This window comes from Carassius carassius, chromosome 13, assembly GCF_963082965.1.
Source record: "Carassius carassius chromosome 13, fCarCar2.1, whole genome shotgun sequence".
Taxonomy (NCBI): Eukaryota; Metazoa; Chordata; class Actinopteri; order Cypriniformes; family Cyprinidae; genus Carassius; species Carassius carassius.
In genome coordinates, this window is record NC_081767.1 from 350062 (window position 1) to 367500 (window position 17439).

The 17439-nt window shown below is 41.1% G+C and overlaps 2 protein-coding genes across 11 annotated transcripts in view; one reads left to right on the forward strand and one right to left on the reverse strand.

The window, feature by feature from the left end:
* Positions 1-4961, reverse strand: part of ppfia1 (PTPRF interacting protein alpha 1) — a 48472-nt gene extending 43511 nt beyond the window's left edge. For 6 of the 8 annotated variants that reach the window (XM_059564491.1, XM_059564493.1, XM_059564488.1 and 3 more), the window contains exon 1: positions 4154-4961. The gene's annotated coding sequence lies outside the window, so the exon portion shown is untranslated. The remainder of the gene's footprint in view (positions 1-4153) is intronic. The other 2 variants (XM_059564494.1, XM_059564492.1) reach the window with 1 other exon arrangement.
* An 836-nt stretch (positions 4962-5797) lies between these two features.
* st7 (suppression of tumorigenicity 7) overlaps positions 5798-17439 on the forward strand; it is a 20736-nt gene continuing 9094 nt past the window's right edge. The window contains exons 1-4 of one of the 3 annotated variants that reach the window (XM_059564497.1): positions 5798-5951; positions 7499-7711; positions 16773-16855; positions 17149-17308. In XM_059564497.1, coding sequence (XP_059420480.1) covers positions 7690-7711; positions 16773-16855; positions 17149-17308 — 265 coding nt within the window. In that variant the 5' untranslated portion in view covers positions 5798-5951; positions 7499-7689. The remainder of the gene's footprint in view (positions 5952-7498; positions 7712-16772; positions 16856-17148; positions 17309-17439) is intronic. The other 2 variants (XM_059564496.1, XM_059564498.1) reach the window with 2 other exon arrangements.

The following is a 17439-nucleotide window of genomic DNA, read 5'->3' on the forward strand; positions in this document are numbered from 1 at the left end:
GAACGGACACGTAACTGACAGAAGAACGGACACGTAACGGACAGAAGAACAGACACGTAACGGACAGAAGAACAGACACGTAACAGACAGAAGAACAGACACGTAACAGACAGAAGAACACACACGTAACGCACAGAAGAACAGACACGTAACGGACAGAAGCTCGGACACGTAACGGACAGAAGAACAGACACGTAACGGACAGAAGCTCGGACACGTAACGCACAGAAGAACAGACACGTAACGGACAGAAGAACAGACACGTAACGGACAGAAGCTCGGACACGTAACGGACAGAAGAACAGACACGTAACGGACAGAAGCTCGGACACGTAACGCACAGAAGAACAGACACGTAACGGACAGAAGCTCGGACACGTAACGCACAGAAGAACAGACACGTAACGGACAGAAGAACGGACACGTAACGGACAGAAGAACGGACACGTAACGGACAGAAGAACAGACACGTAACAGACAGAAGAACAGACACGTAACAGACAGAAGAACAGACACGTAACAGACAGAAGAACAGACACGTAACAGACAGAAGAACAGACACGTAACGGACAGAAGAACGGACACGTAACGGACAGAAGCTCGGACACGTAACGGACAGAAGCTCGGACACGTAACGGACAGAAGCTCGGACACGTAACGGACAGAAGCTCGGACACGTAACGGACAGAAGCTCGGACACGTAACGGACAGAAGAACGGACACGTAACGGACAGAAGAACGGACACGTAACGGACAGAAGAACAGACACGTAACGGACAAAAGATCGGACACGTAACGGACAGAAGAACGGACACGTAACGGACAGAAGAACGGACACGTAACGGACAGAAGCTCGGACACGTAACGGACAGAAGCTCGGACACGTAACGGACAGAAGCTCGGACACGTAACGGACAGAAGCTCGGACACGTAACGGACAGAAGCTCGGACACGTAACGGACAGAAGCTCAGACACGTAACGGACAGAAGCTCAGACACGTAACGGACAGAAGCTCGGACACGTAACGGACAGAAGCTCGGACACGTAACGGACAGAAGCTCGGACACGTAACGGACAGAAGCTCGGACACGTAACGGACAGAAGCTCAGACACGTAACGGACAGAAGCTCAGACACGTAACGGACAGAAGCTCGGACACGTAACGGACAGAAGCTCGGACACGTAACGGACAGAAGCTCGGACACGTAACGGACAGAAGAACGGACACGTAACGGACAGAAGAACAGACACGTAACGGACAGAAGAACAGACACGTAACGGACAGAAGCTCAGACACGTAACGGACAAAAGATCGGACACGTAACTGACAGAAGAACGGACACGTAACTGACAGAAGAACGGACACGTAACTGACAGAAGAACGGACACGTAACTGACAGAAGAACGGACACGTAACTGACAGAAGAACGGACACGTAACTGACAGAAGAACGGACACGTAACTGACAGAAGAACGGACACGTAACGGACAGAAGAACAGACACGTAACGGACAGAAGCTCGGACACGTAACGCACAGAAGAACAGACACGTAACGGACAGAAGAACAGACACGTAACGGACAGAAGCTCGGACACGTAACGCACAGAAGAACAGACACGTAACGGACAGAAGCTCGGACACGTAACGCACAGAAGAACAGACACGTAACGGACAGAAGCTCGGACACGTAACGCACAGAAGAACAGACACGTAACGGACAGAAGAACGGACACGTAACGGACAGAAGAACGGACACGTAACGGACAGAAGAACAGACACGTAACAGACAGAAGAACAGACACGTAACAGACAGAAGAACAGACACGTAACAGACAGAAGAACAGACACGTAACAGACAGAAGAACAGACACGTAACGGACAGAAGAACAGACACGTAACGGACAGAAGAACAGACACGTAACGGACAGAAGATCGGACACATAACGGACAGAAGATCGGACACGTAACGGACAGAAGATCGGACACGTAACGGACAGAAGATCGGACACGTATCGGACAGAAGATCGGACACGTAACGGACAGAAGATCGGACACGTAACGGACAGAAGATCGGACACGTAACGGACAGAAGAACAGACACGTAACGGACAGAAGAACGGACACGTAACGGACAGAAGAACGGACACGTAACGGACAGAAGAACGGACACGTAACGGACAGAAGAACGGACACGTAACGGACAGAAGAACAGACACGTAACGGACAGAAGAACAGACACGTAACGGACAGAAGAACAGACACGTAACGGACAGAAGAACAGACACGTAACGGACAGAAGATCAGACACGTAACGGACAGAAGAACAGACACGTAACGGACAGAAGAACAGACACGTAACAGACAGAAGAACAGACACGTAACAGACAGAAGAACAGACACGTAACGGACAGAAGAACAGACACGTAACGGACAGAAGAACAGACACGTAACGGACAGAAGAACGGACACGTAACGGACAGAAGAACAGACACGTAACAGACAGAAGATCAGACACGTAACGGACAGAAGAACGGACACGTAACGGACAGAAGATCAGACACGTAACAGACAGAAGATCAGACACGTAACAGACAGAAGATCAGACACGTAACAGACAGAAGATCAGACACGTAACGGACAGAAGAACAGACACGTAACGGACAGAAGAACAGACACGTAACGGACAGAAGATCGGACACGTAACGGACAGAAGATCGGACACGTAACGGACAGAAGATCGGACACGTAACGGACAGAAGATCAGACATAGGGCTGTGCAAAAAATCGAATGCGATTTTCATGCACATCTCATCAGTAAAGATGCTCCTGTGATTAGAAGTATATCTCCAGCATGTGCGTTCAGATCAGGATTGCCAGGTTTTCACAACAAATCCTGCCCAGTTGCTTCTTAAAACTAGTCCAAAACCAGTCCAATCGTGTTTCTAGGAGGTTCCCCGATAAAAATTGCTTCCCAGGGTTAAAATATAAATTTTTTGGAAGGGTTGCCTTGGTAAAATTAGCATTTTAGGAGCTAAATATCATGTTATTTGTATTGGGGTTGCCGTAGTCAGACAGAGCCGTAGTCTACCGACAACTAACACAAAATCGTTTTCAAAATCGACAAAGAATCGCCTGCGATTTTAACATCGATTTTGTGTAGATTGTCAGTGAATTACGGCTCGGTGTAGTAAATGCCAACCAGTGTTGCCAAGTCTGAGGTTGTTTTTCATGTTGTCAGTTCTATCAAACCTTTACAATTAATCCAGAACGTGGCAGCCAGATTAATTTTTTATGAGGCAAAAAGAATACACGTCACACCTCTGTTTATCAATTTGCACTGGCTTCCAATAGCTGCTCGCATAAAATTCAAGGCATTGATGTTTGCCTACAAAACTACCACTGGCTCTGCACCCATTTACCTAAATTTATTACTTCAGACTTATGTGCCTCTAGAAGCTTGCGTTCTGCAAGTGAACGTCGCTTGATTGTGCCATCCCAAAGAAGCACAAAGTCACTTTCACGGACTTTTAAATTAAATGTTCCTCCTGGTGGAATGACCTCCCCAACTCAATCCGAGCAGCTGAGTCCTTAACCATCTTCAAGAATCGGCTTAAAACACATCTCTTCCATCTTTATTTGACCCTCTAACTTTAACACTCACTATTCTAATTCTATTCTTTAAAAAAATCTAGCTACCTTTCTAACCTTTTTATATTCTATTTTCTTTTCATTAATTATGCAATTGTATGTGTGTGTGTGTGTGTGTGTGTAAAAAATCTCTAACACTAGCTTGCTCTATTCTTTTTTTATTCTATCGGTTTTCTTTTTTTCTTTTTTATTATTTTTTTTATTATATTATTTAAAATCCCATGCTAGGTGTACTGTGTTAACCTAACTGAGACTTGTTATAGCACTTATATATCATTGCTCTTTTTGTTGTTTTTGATTGCTTCCGCTGTCCTCATCTGTAAGTCGCTTTGGATAAAAGCGTCTGCTAAATGAATAAATGTAAATGTACTGATGAGATGTGCATGAAAATCGCATTCGATTTTTTGCACAGCCCTAATCAGACACGTAACAGACAGTTGATCAGTAACAGATATAAGATCATATCAGTAACGGACAGAACATCAGTACAGGTGTGTATTTACCTTGATTCTGAGCTGGGTTTGTTTCTCCTCTTCTATACTGTATCCAGTTCAATCACAGCTAACACATTTAAAATATCCACTATGACGCAAATTATTCGTCAAGCCATTAAACTTTACGACATGAGTAAAATAGGTCACGAATCACTTTTTTATTATTATCTGACGAGGAATGAGCGAAACAAAAAAGAATATAAGCGAGGCCTTTATAATGAATGAGAACATCACTCATTACTAGAGATCTGAGTCTAAAGTGATGGAGAAGACATCACTGAACAATCAAAGACCTCCGTCAGATTAACACTGCCATTCATACACCCAAATATAAATATAAATCACATAAATACTTGAATCTTATATATAAATAAACTCCAATAGCGGCCTGCGCTAGTTAGCATTAGCAGCTAAAGTAAGAGGAATCAAAATCATCCTCATGCAAGCGCAGGAATAAAACAATTTAGCCTTTAAAATAAACACTTAAAGCCGACGTTTGATGACGTGCTGTACTATTAAAATATAAATTAACGAAACGCGTTTTTTAGAGTCAATTATTCTGACGCGTCACCATCTAATCCATGAGGAAAAACACCGGGATAAAAGTACGAATCGACCACTTTAAAAACACAAAACGCCCTTCAAACGACACTATCGGCAAGAAAAGTGTTTCGTCGGCCGGCTTGAGGTCGAAAAACAACAATTAATAAAGCAAAAAAAAGAGTTAAAACAAAATTTACAGCCAATGTTTGTCGCTGCTCCAATTTCCTGCGCTCGCGAGAGCTCGGGACGTGCTGACGTCACGACGCCATCCACGGATCCCAGAAGATATGAGCGCTGAAGGACTGAGGAGGCGTTATGTGTTTAGTTATCACAAACGTCTCATTTTGGTTTATTTACTTTATCTGAATATTGCATGCATAACTGTAGACGATTTGCGGAATTCCAAGGTAAAGCTCGTTATTGTCCGAGTTCTCCTTTTCTGACTAGAGGAGCAGCGACATCTCTGTCCAATCTGAGTCATGTTTGTTCTGTTTACGTGACCTTTGCGTCAAATTAATATATATATTTTTTCAATAAAAAAATAAAATAAATAAAAAATAATAATCATATCAAAATGGCTTGACACTAAAGTAGAACTGTGTGTAAGCAGTCTTACCAAAGCTTAATTTGTTACATTACATTATAAAAACTATAATCCGTTACTGATCCCAAATCAGTAAAGTAATCCATTACATTACACGTTTTAGGTAATATAATCAGATGATTTTTGATTACTTTTAGATTAGTGACACTATTTTAGATAGTGACATTGTGAACATGCAACTGTGTTACTTAATTATTAACTTACTACCTTAAAATCGCAGGGGAGACTGAAATTAATATATTAGGAGAAAGAGATTCCAAAGACACAGTAATAAATGGTTAACCTACTGAGTGATGATTCAAGACAATATTAATGTGTTCTTCAGTTGGTGATGTAATGTTGTTGAATCTGAGATGATTGTGTGAGTCCAGGGCACAGATGCGGAAAAGGTTCAGACCAACCACATTGCTTTAGTTGTATATAAAACACTGTAATTCCCAGGAACTAAAAATATAAACGATAATACATGATTAGAGAAAGAACGATATTCACCAGTGGGCGTCGCTCTCGTCATACGAAAGGGCGTGGCCCGTGTTTATGGAGGCGGGGTGTGGAGTGAGTGGGCGTGTCTTCGTCGTGTGTCATGTCTGCTGTCTTTCTTCTTTCTTCTTCTGCTGTTTTCTGTCGCCACGTTGATCGAGAGATATCCTCAGACTTCAGGTAAGACCTGAACATGATAGACGAGCGAAAACACATCACATCGCGCAGAGCAGCTCATTATCTGACCCATGATACTGTCTCTCTCGCGCTTTCTGAACGTGGTGATGTTGTTAGCAATGCTAACTGTTCTTGTAAAGTGATAAACACGGATATCTGCGATTAGTCAAGTGTTTATGAGCGTTATTAAGTGTCTCTCTCCTGCTGTATTTTTTATAAATGGTTTATTATTGAGTTCATGGATCAAACACATCAACCAATTTCTTGAATAACAACACGACACGTGTCACTGAAGACCTCGTTTATCATTATTATTATTAATTTTATCAATCCGCTATTGTAGTTTAAAGTGTGCTGCAGTTCTTCTGGCATGGTCACAAAGAGACCCATCTGAGCACATGAGAAATGATTATATATCATATTTGAGCAGAAGTGAGAGTGAAGCAGATTGTTTTGGTTCTGTCTGCTGTATTATAATCATCCAAACCTGCTCTTCTTTTCTTCTGGGAAACAAGAGATTTTGAAGAAAGTTGGGAACCAAACTATTTGAGGTTGTCTTCCATCGTGTGGATGAACTCTTACACTGTTTCTGCAGCTTCACTGAAGCAGGGTTCACTTACCGTCAGCTAAACTCATTACATATATATATATATATATATATAGTATAATTATATAATTATTTATGGAGCAGATAAAATACATATATTCATTTATTAATCAATTATCATTTCGACTCGTATCTTGTCTTTATATAAAGGCTGAAATGTGAGGTTTATTTGAACATTTACATTAGATATCAGCACACTATTAAACTGTTTTCAGTCAAGTTATCATTTAAAATCATTGGTAATGTTATTGTTTTAGTGATTATGCAAACAAAAATTATTTTTGTTTGTTGATTTTTGAATATAAAACGTTTAGTGATTTCTGTGTCGGTGCTCTTTTAACGTCTGCAGCACATTTTAACAGTACGGTAACAGTTATTATACTGCTGACCCTGATGATTTTGTTCACTATAATCATGATAAGAGTTTTTCATAGCGTTACATCCCTACATCATTAGATCACACATGCTCTGAGGTTATCCTCAGAGAGTTACTAAAGCTCTATCCTCAAACTGCTTTTTGGAAGGGTTTGTTCACTCTCTCCCTGTGTGTGTGCGTGTGCGTGTGTGTGCGTGTGTGCGTGCGTGCGTGTGTGCGCGTGTGTGTGTGCGTGCGTGTGTGTGTGTGAGTGTGCGTGTGCGTGTGTGTGCGTGTGTGCGTGCGTGTGTGCGCGTGTGTGTGTGCGTGCGTGTGTGCGTGTGTGTGTGTGTGCGCGTGTGCGTGTGTGTGCGCGTGCGTGTGTGTGTGTGTGTGTCTGTCTGTGTGTGTGTGTGTGTGTGTGTGTGTGTGCGTGTGCTGTGATTGGTCGGCTCCTCCTCCTCCTCTCTCCATCATCACCATCAGTCTGTCAGCCGCTGGTGGTTTGCTCTCTGTTTCTCGGCTCGTGACGTCACTGTGTGTTTGCTGAGCTTTTGTCTTACCCTGAACACTGGCTCTGGTCCGCAGCGCTCCGGATCGGATCGGATCGGCGCTGGAGCTGGAGAGGCTGCTGACGGCCGCAGCGTTCATGCAGCAGGAGGATCAGCATCTGGCGCGGTTGGTTGTATTGTGCGTTGATGACCCCTGCTGTGTAGCCGCTCGCCCCACCCCCCCGTCTCCCCTCTCTCTCTTTCTCCATCACAGCTCCTGGATCAGCCATGTTTGGCACCGAGTCCTCATGTAAGTAGCCCATCCTCCACCGCGGCTCTCTTTATCCTGCATGTATTGTGCTCTGGTGCTCGTCTGTCTCAGCCGTTTCTGTGCGTCTGCTGTGTGTTGTGCTGGACGTGAAGGCCAGGCTGTGTTTGAGTCCTCTTACATAAACAGTGATGCGCTCGCACACCTGCGCTTCTGCTCTTAATCATCACCTCGTCTGACCCGAGTCTTCTGGCTGATGTTCTCTGAGCTGACGAGCGTCCAGATAAACGCTCAAATGCACAGCGTCGCTCGTGCTGCTCATTTAGTGATGTTTCGTGAGTTTGAGGCCTGCTTCCCTGAACATCCTCAACGCTGTGCTTTTGCAGTTCTTCTCCCACACTTCCTGTTGTGCTGTTTAAAGCATGTGGATGCTGTGTTTGTGTGTTATTCATCATATGGCACCAGCACTCTTTTCGAGATATGTGTGTGTTTGTGTGGCTGATGCTCAGTTCATTGTTTTTTTAAAGAGAACTTCAAGCACTTTTCAGTGACTTTCAAGTATCTCACACAACTATTTTTCTAAAGCTCTAAAAAGAACCAATTTAAGTGTTATTTTTAATGGAATGACACACAAATTCAAACAACATTTGGCAGTCAAACAATTAGGCCTGGTTCGCTTTTATAAATAAAAAAGACATCAGATATCACAATAACAAGCAGATGGCAGCAGAGGAGCACTTATTGGCTTATTAGTCCTTCATTTACACTTTTTTTTTGCGTTATATTTGGATATTATAAAATTATTATTATATAATATCAAATAAGCAAGAAAATACATTTTGTCAGAAGTTTTGTGCATTGTTTGCGTAGGAAAGTAAGAAAAGTCAAGAAAAGTGCCTTGAAAAAACAAACTTTGCTTTATTTGTGACAAAATCTTTTATAATCACTGAAGTTGTCAGTCAGTTCAGTATTATACTATAAAAGAATAATGGTACAATTAATGAGAGTAAAATATAAAAAATTGATTCTGCATTTTACTGTTCTTAATAAATTTTGTGTGCTTCCCAACTCAAACTCAGTGCTTTACTGTCAAATGTACATTACCAAGAAATAAATGTGTAGTTTTATTAGTAGCTGCACTTACTAATGCAAAACAATGGTAATTTTATGATTCAATTATCTTTATTTTTAATACTTCCACACAACACCACCCAAAGCACCGCATGCAAATCATGTTAGTCTGGAGCCCTGATTTATGATTCAGTCTGTTTCTGAGCACATGCAGGTTGATTTTTTGTTGTTGATTGTTTTGGTGTTTTTGATAGAAGTTCTCTTCTGCTCACCATGGCTGCATTTATTTGATCAAAAATACAGTAAAAATGTTGAAGTATTTTTATGTTAAAATATCTGTTTTCTATGTGAATGTTAAAGTGTAATTTATTTCTGTGATGCTCATTCCTCCAGTCTTCAGTGTCACATGATCTTCAGAAATCATGAAAATATGATGATTTACTGCTCAAGGAACATTTCTGATTATTATCAATGTTGAACATAGTTGTGCTGCTCAGTATTTTTGTGGAAACTGTGATGTCTGATGGGAAGTATTGGTTGTTGGACTGGTCTGATGGGTGATTTTTAGGGCTGCTCCGACCGATCGGCCGATCGTTAATGCGCATCTCGTCAGTAAAGCCGGTTCTCTAATCAGCGGTAAACTCCATCAGGTGCGTGATTTCACATAGAGCAGCTGTTACTACACAGAGCCGTTGTTAACTGAGAAGATGCGCAAATCCACATTCATTTTCAGCGTTTATTTGTGCATCTTCTCAGTTAACAACGGCTCTGTGTAGTAACAGCTGCTCTATGTGAAATCACGCACCTGATGGAGTTTACCGCTGATTAGAGAACCGGCTTTACTGACGAGATGCGCATTAACGATCGGCCGATCGTGATCGGAGCAGCCCTAGTAAGTTTTATTGCTGGACTGGTCTGATGGGGGAGTAGGCCTGTCACAATAACTTTTTGTTGTGCAATAAATTGCTCCAGAAATAATTGTGATAAGTGGTATTATTAACATTTTAAAGACCATTTTATGCCACTGAATATAATCATAATGTAACAACATAATAATGCAAGAAGGTCTACACTAGCGTTGTCACGATACCAAAATTATTGTTTCGATACCGATACCTAGTCAAGAATTGCAATTTTGATACTTTTTCGATACTTGTCCTGAAAAGGGAAAATACACTCTCTAATATCATTGCTGTGCTTTATTTTAAAACTGGGACAAAATTCTAATCATATAACACACTAATAAATGGACATATGGACAGCAGATATATTAAACATTTGAACAAAATATGAAATATCAAAATATAAAATAATTAATTAGAGCAATGACATTCAAGGTAAAGAACGAATACATTTAGCAGCATTATCTCAGTTATCATAAGAAACATAAGAGTAATAAATTTATCTTGATTCTGAACTTTGAATAAAAATATGAACAGCAATTATATTAAACAATGTTTCTGAACTCAGAAGATTAAACGTCAAAAGATAAATAATATCAATTTAAGCAATGGCATTCAAGAAAAAAAAAAAGCAAATTAAATTTAGCAGCAATATCTCAGATATTGTAACTCATTCTGTCAGTTGTGCAACCTTTTCTTTCAGAGGAGAAAACTCAGCCAGTGAGCTTTATTAAGCGTCATCTTTTTCTACAGTCGTGGACCAGCGGCCACAGTATCACTTGTGCTCGCTCATGCAGGCTAGTGATGCGCGGGTCCGGTTTTTGTCCAACCAGAGGGTCCCGCTTTTATGACATTATTTGGCCCGCCCCAGCCCGCAAATAAAGTAAAGTTTCTTTACCCACCCCGACCCGCGCAGCGGGGACATCACGGAAGATACGTTGCTACTTAGACCTTCGTATGACTTATTCGTAACTTCTTTGTTGTGCGCTTGCTTAGACTTTTGTTGTGATAAACAGTAAAGTGTGTTCAAGCGCCAGCCAAGAGAGTGTAAAGAAATACCCTTTGTGAGAAGCAGTTAAATCAGCGGGAGTTAAAAGCAGATCGTAAGTTTATTTATTTCTTGTCTCATTAGGGTTTAACGCAGTTGTCGTTGCTAGGAAACACTTGTTTGTTTACTGTGTTGAGACGTGCTGCGTGTGGTCTAGTACTCTATCGCATACGTTGTAATTGTTGTGCGCTTGCTTAGACCTTTGTTGTGATAAACAGTAAAGTACGTTCAGCTGAATTCAATTTCCATTTTGTCGGGTTTAAAAAAGATTAGTATACCGCGGCAGCGGTCGTGGCAGCCCTCCAGTTAAGCCTTCCTCGTGTGAAGACCGAAGAGTGTAAAGACCATCGACTCTACCGTGCGACTCCACCGTGCGACTCCACCGGGCAGGGAATATAAGTATTGTTTCGATTAATCTTTTTCCTTCTTGTTTCATTCCTGTTTCAGTTGTTTTTTTGTTTATAACCAAATCTTACTATGTGTTTCCAGATCCCTACTATCACTACCACTCGCAAACCACACATCACACAATGTAGACAGCGCAATCTTAACAACCTGCCCATTTTGCCTATATCTGCTAATACACTACTTTCTTTTTCTATTGGTCTCTGGAATTGCCAGTCTGCTGTAAATAAAGCCGATTTCATTACTTCTACTATTAGTCATTCAAAGCTTAATCTCATGGCCCTAACAGAGACCTGGATCAAACCAGAGGACACTGCTACACCTGCAGCACTCTCCAATAATTTCTCATTTTCCCACTCCCCCCGTTTGACTGGAAGAGGTGGAGGTACTGGTCTGCTTATCTCTAATGATTGGAAATTTAATTCTTTACCATCTTTGGGTATCAACAGCTCCTTTGAATCTCATTCAGTTACTGTAACCTACCCTCTTAAAATACATTTTGTAGTTGTCTATCGACCCCCAGGACCACTGGGTAACTTTTTGGACGAATTAGACGTGTTGCTCTCAACCTTTTCTGAGGATGGTACTCCCCGAGTTATACTTGGAGATTTCAACATTCATCTAGATAAACCTCTGTATGCTGATTTCCACACTCTGCTTGCCTCTTTTGATCTCAACCGAGTGTCAACTACTGCTACTCACAAATCAGGCAACCAACTGTACCTTATTTATACACGACACTGCTCTACTGATCATGTTCTGGTTACTCCACTGCACACGTCGGATCACTTCCTCCTCACTCTTAACCTCAACATGGTCCCTGACACTTCACTTACCCCTCCACATGTCATCTTTCGACGTAACCTACGCACACTTTCACCCTCCCGGTTATCTGCAATGGTTTCATCTTCACTTCCTTCCCCTGAACTGTTTGCATCTTTGGATGATAACAGTGCTACTGATACTTTCTGCTCCACTCTTACATCTTGTTTAGACACTGTTTGCCCCTTATCTTCCAGGCCAGCCCGTAACACCCCTTCTGCCCCTTGGTTATCTGATGTTGTACGTGAACACCGTTCTAAGCTTAGAGCTGCTGAAAGGGTGTGGCACAAATCCAGAAATACTACTGACCTTAATATGTATCAGTCACTCCTATCTTCTTTCTCTGCTAATGTCTCCACTGCTAAAATGACATACTACCATAACAAAATTAACAATTCATCTAACTCTCGCATGCTTTTTAAAACTTTTTCCTCACTTCTTTGTAGCTTCGTCTCAAAACTCATCCTGTCTAAGCACCCTACAACTTGCCTGCTTGATCCTATTCCATCTCATCTCCTTCAAGCCATTTCTCCTGCAGTTGTACCTGCACTCACTCAAATCATTAATACATCCCTTCACACTGGTGTTTTTCCCTCATCATTTATACAGGCACGTATAACTCCACTACTTAAGAAACCCAACCTCAATCCATCTCTTTTAGAGAACTACAAACCATTTTCCCTTCTTCCTTTCATTGCAAAAACACTTAAATGAGCTGTGTTCAACCAAGTCTCTACATTTCTCACACACAACAACCTCCTGGAGAGCAACCAATCTGGCTTCAGAAGTGGACATTCAACTGAGACTGCCTTGCTCTCAGTTGTTGAAGCTCTAAGACTGGCAAGAGCAGAATCCAAATCTTCAGTACTTATCCTGCTTGATCTGTCCACTGCTTTTGACACGGTTAACCACCAGATCCTCCTATCAACCCTACTGGCAAAAGGCATCTGAGGAACCACACTTCAATGGTTTGAGTCCTACCTATCAGATAGGTCCTTCAAAGTATCTTGGAGAGGTGAGGTGTCCAAGTCACAACATCTAACTACTGGGGTGCCTCAGGGCTCAGTTCTTGGACCACTTCTCTTCTCTGTCTACATGGCATCATTAGGTTCTGTCATTCAGAAACATGGCTTTTCATACCACTGCTATGCTGATGACACTCAACTCTACTTCTCATTCCATCCTGATGATCTGACGGTAGACACTCACATCTCAGCTTGTCTAACAGACATTTCTTCCTGGATGATGGACCATCACCTTCAACTCAACCTTGCCAAGACAGAACTGCTTGTGATTCCAGCAAACCCATCGTTTCATCACAATTTCACCATCAAGTTAGGCACATCAACCATAACTCCTTCAAAAACAGCTAGAAGGCTTGGAGTTATGATTGATGATCAGCTGACTTTCTCAGACCACATTGCTAAAACTGTCCGATCCCGCAGATTTGCTTTATTCAACATCAAGAAGATCAAGCCCTTTCTTTGGGAACATGCTGCACAACTCCTTGTTCAAGCTCTTGTTCTGTCCAGGCTGGACTATTGCAATGCTCTCTTGGCAGGTCTTCCAGCCAATACTATCAAACCTTTACAATTAATCCAGAACGCGGCAGCAAGATTAATTTTTAATGAGCCAAAAAGAATACACGTCACACCTCTGTTTATCAATTTGCACTGGCTTCCAATAGCTGCTCGCATAAAATTCAAGGCATTGATGTTTGCCTACAAAACTACCACTGGCTCTGCACCCATTTACCTAAATTCATTACTTCAGACTTATGTGCCTCTAGAAGCTTGCGTTCTGCAAGTGAACGTCGCTTGATCGTGCCATCCCAAAGAAGCACAAAGTCACTTTTACGGACTTTTAAATTAAATGTTCCTCCTGGTGGAATGACCTCCCCAACTCAATCCGAGCAGCTGAGTCCTTAGCCATCTTCAAGAATCGGCTTAAAACACATCTCTTCCATCTTTATTTGACCCTCTAACTTTAACACTCACTATTCTAATTCTATTCTTTAAAAAAAATCTAACTACCTTTCTAATCTTTTTGTATTCTATTCTATTTTCTTTTCATTTATTATGCAATTGTATGTGTGTGTGTGTGTGTGTGTGTATGTGTAAAAGATCTCTAACACTAGCTTGCTCTATTCTTTGTTTTATTCTGTCGTTTCTCCTTTTTTTTTCTTTTTTTTTATTATATTATTTAAAATCCCATGCTAGGTGTACTGTGTTAACCTAACTGAGACTTGTTATAGCACTTATATATCATTGCTCTTTTTGTTGTTTTTGATTGCTTCCACTGTCCTCATCTGTAAGTCGCTTTGGATAAAAGTGTCTCCTAAGTTAATAAATGTAATGTAAATGTATTGTAACCTTATCAAAGAACCTAATAAAATATGAAAATATATATTCCAAATATTTGCGAGAGAGAGCGCGTGTGAGAGAGAGAGAGAGAGAGAGAGAGAGAGAGAGAGAGAGAGCGAGAGAGAGAGAGAGAGAGAGAGAGAGAGAGTCTTGCTCTCTCTCCCTCGTGCATTTTAGTCTATTGAGACGATGGTGTCGATGTTTAAATCATTTAAAATGAGAATGTAAGTGCGCTCACCCCATTCTTGTTTGTAAGAAAAAATTAGATTAGATTTCATATCGCAATATATATCGCAGAAAAATAAAATATCGCAATGTCATTTTTTCCCAATATCGTGCAGCCCTAGTCTACACACTTCTAATTGACAACAAATGTTTAATTTTTAAGAATATATAGATCATGGAAATTAAGTATCAACAAACTTGAATAAATTGTAAATAAGAATTTTCTAACAAAAAGTGAAAAGTAACAAGTCCAAAAATACTTCTATGGAGATTTTCTCTCTGTAGATTTTACTAAATTGAGGGTGCACACTATTGCGGAAAATCACAATCACTACTTAGCAGTCAGATGTCCGTGTGCACAAAGGCACAGATCCATAAACGAGATCATATCTGCAGATGAAACTTTTTCATTTTTAGAAGCATTTTTTTAATTTGAAAAAGCACCTCATGACATTATGTTAGGGTTATATATGAAAAGTATGTGGAATGTACAAAACATGGTGACATAAATTTTTAAGTGTTCTAATGGGCGATATATTGTGCCACTAAAAATGATTGAGGTCATGTACATATATTGCACGATAAATTGATATATTGATTATTGCGACAGGTCTAATGGGGAGTTTGAGCTGGTTTCCCAGTGTTGAGTGGTGCCGGTGAATGGGGCCTGGATCAGCGGTCTTCATGAATGGAGCGTCTGTGTTGAAGTGGCTCTCTCAGCTGAATGAATGAGCGCAGCTGCTGTCAGACGTCTGCCATGCGTTTGACTGAGTGAAAACTGGGTGTGTATTAGACCGTTCGTCAGTCAGATGTGCCGTCGCATGATCTCCTGTCACTCTCTTTGACTGAAAAGACATTGATCACATAAGATAAATAAATAAACATAAAAAACGTCCCATTATCACGCTTTTTCAAACCCAGACCTTCTTTCTTCTGCGGAACTTAGAAGATATTTTGAAGAGTGATTCAACTGCTTTTGTCTCTACAGTGAAAGTGATCTTCTTTTGTGTTTAACAGAAGAAAGACAGTGCTACAGGTTTGAACACTGAGGGAGAGTAAATGCTGACAGAAGGATGGTTTTCCTCTCATTTGGTTGTGTGATCTGCTGTCTGTCTCTTCATTCAGATGCTGTAATGACAGGAGACCTGCAGCTGCAACAACTCATAGAAAACAATAATGAAGATAATCAGCAATCAGTTAGATTATATATTGATAGTTTTTGTTAGACAAATATTTCTTGTTAGACATTAAATGCAGGATTCATATTGTACATTTAACTAAAGTATTGTTATAAGAGCAGTGACGGTGAATGGACCTTTGTAGTGTGATGTAAATGTAATATATTACTATGTGTGTGTGCTCCTCATACAAGTTAATATTTAGTCAGTGCTTTTTTTAATCATTTTCAAATGAATGATTTTAACTTCTACTTTAAACTGAAAAGCAATCATTTGTTTTAAAATGTAATGGTTTTTAACCCTGTTTTGCATGTAATGTATAGCACAAATTACATAGATACGTTCACTGTATTTATCTTTATAGCCTTCATATTCCACATTGTTTGGAGGACAGCACTGTGCAGGATGTAGAATATTATTTTTGTTGTTGTTGTTTTTATTCAAAATTTTTCATCTGATTAAAGTAAAAACTGAGAGGCTAATGGTTCGTTGCAGCTCTATTGCTCACGCCGACAGATTGACAGGTGCAGAGATGTTCGCTCGTCTCACTGACTACATGTCTGTATTTAATCTTCCCAGAATGCATCTGGATGGGACAGATTTCAGAATCACTCGTCTGCTGTGACAGGAAGTGCTCAACAGCTCAGCTGATATCCTCACAGGCAAATAGGCATGATATTCATATTGTTTTCTGGCTGGTCGCATTTATTGTCATTTGTAAAACAGAAAGTGATGTGACAGTCATCAGATGTGATTGGTGAGTATTAGATGATTGACGTGAATGTCCGGCTGAGGAAGCACACAGTGGTTGTGTTGGACGTGCTGGTTCAGTTTTACAGTGATTCCTCGGCTGATTCAGTGTTATTCCAGCTTTACAGCACTGTGAAGGTGAGATGAGCGTGTCATGTTATCAGGACTTCATATACATGACCCTCACAGAGAAGCAAAGTGCTGGATTCAGTGTAAAGAATGTTCCTCTACTAAACTCATTTCTGATTGGTGCTGTCTCGTCATCTCGGCGTGCATCTGATGCGTTTGCTGCTCCCGTCCTTCTGTCTAAACGCGTCTGTTTCGCTGTTTTCTCTGCAGTGAGCATGTTCCTCAACACTCTGACCCCTAAGTTTTACGTGGCGCTGACGGGCACCTCATCCCTCATCTCTGGACTCATACTGGTGAGTTTGATTCACTCCGGGCAAATACTGCTTTCACTGGAATATAAACTATCTGAATGAGTCTCTAGATTTTGTTTTGTGGCTATATATTGAAGTATTGATTTAGTTTAATCTTTTCCTTGCTATTAAATAACCAAATTGATTCTGTATTCATCAAGTTAGAATCATTACAGAAATTATTTGTTGAGTTAGTTATTGAAGGGAGCAGCTGAATAAATCATTATTGTTCAGACTGACCTTTGAACCTGAGATGATGATGATGATGATGAAGGGCGTGTGTGTCTGTGCTGCAGATCTTCGAGTGGTGGTACTTCAGGAAGTATGGGACGTCCTTCATCGAGCAGGTGTCTGTCAGTCATCTGCGTCCTCTGTTAGGTGGAGTTGATAACAGCTCGCCCAGCAGCTCCAGCAGCAGTAACGGAGACACCGACTCCAGCCGACAGAGTGTGTCAGGTCAGTTACTGAAGAAGAAACACATCAACCTGCTGCTGGAGCTCCTCAGAAGAACTCCAGTCTGACATCAAAGGCCAAAGTATATTTCAGCCGTCCGCGTCCCGTCCGCATTACTTTATTTCCGTCATTTA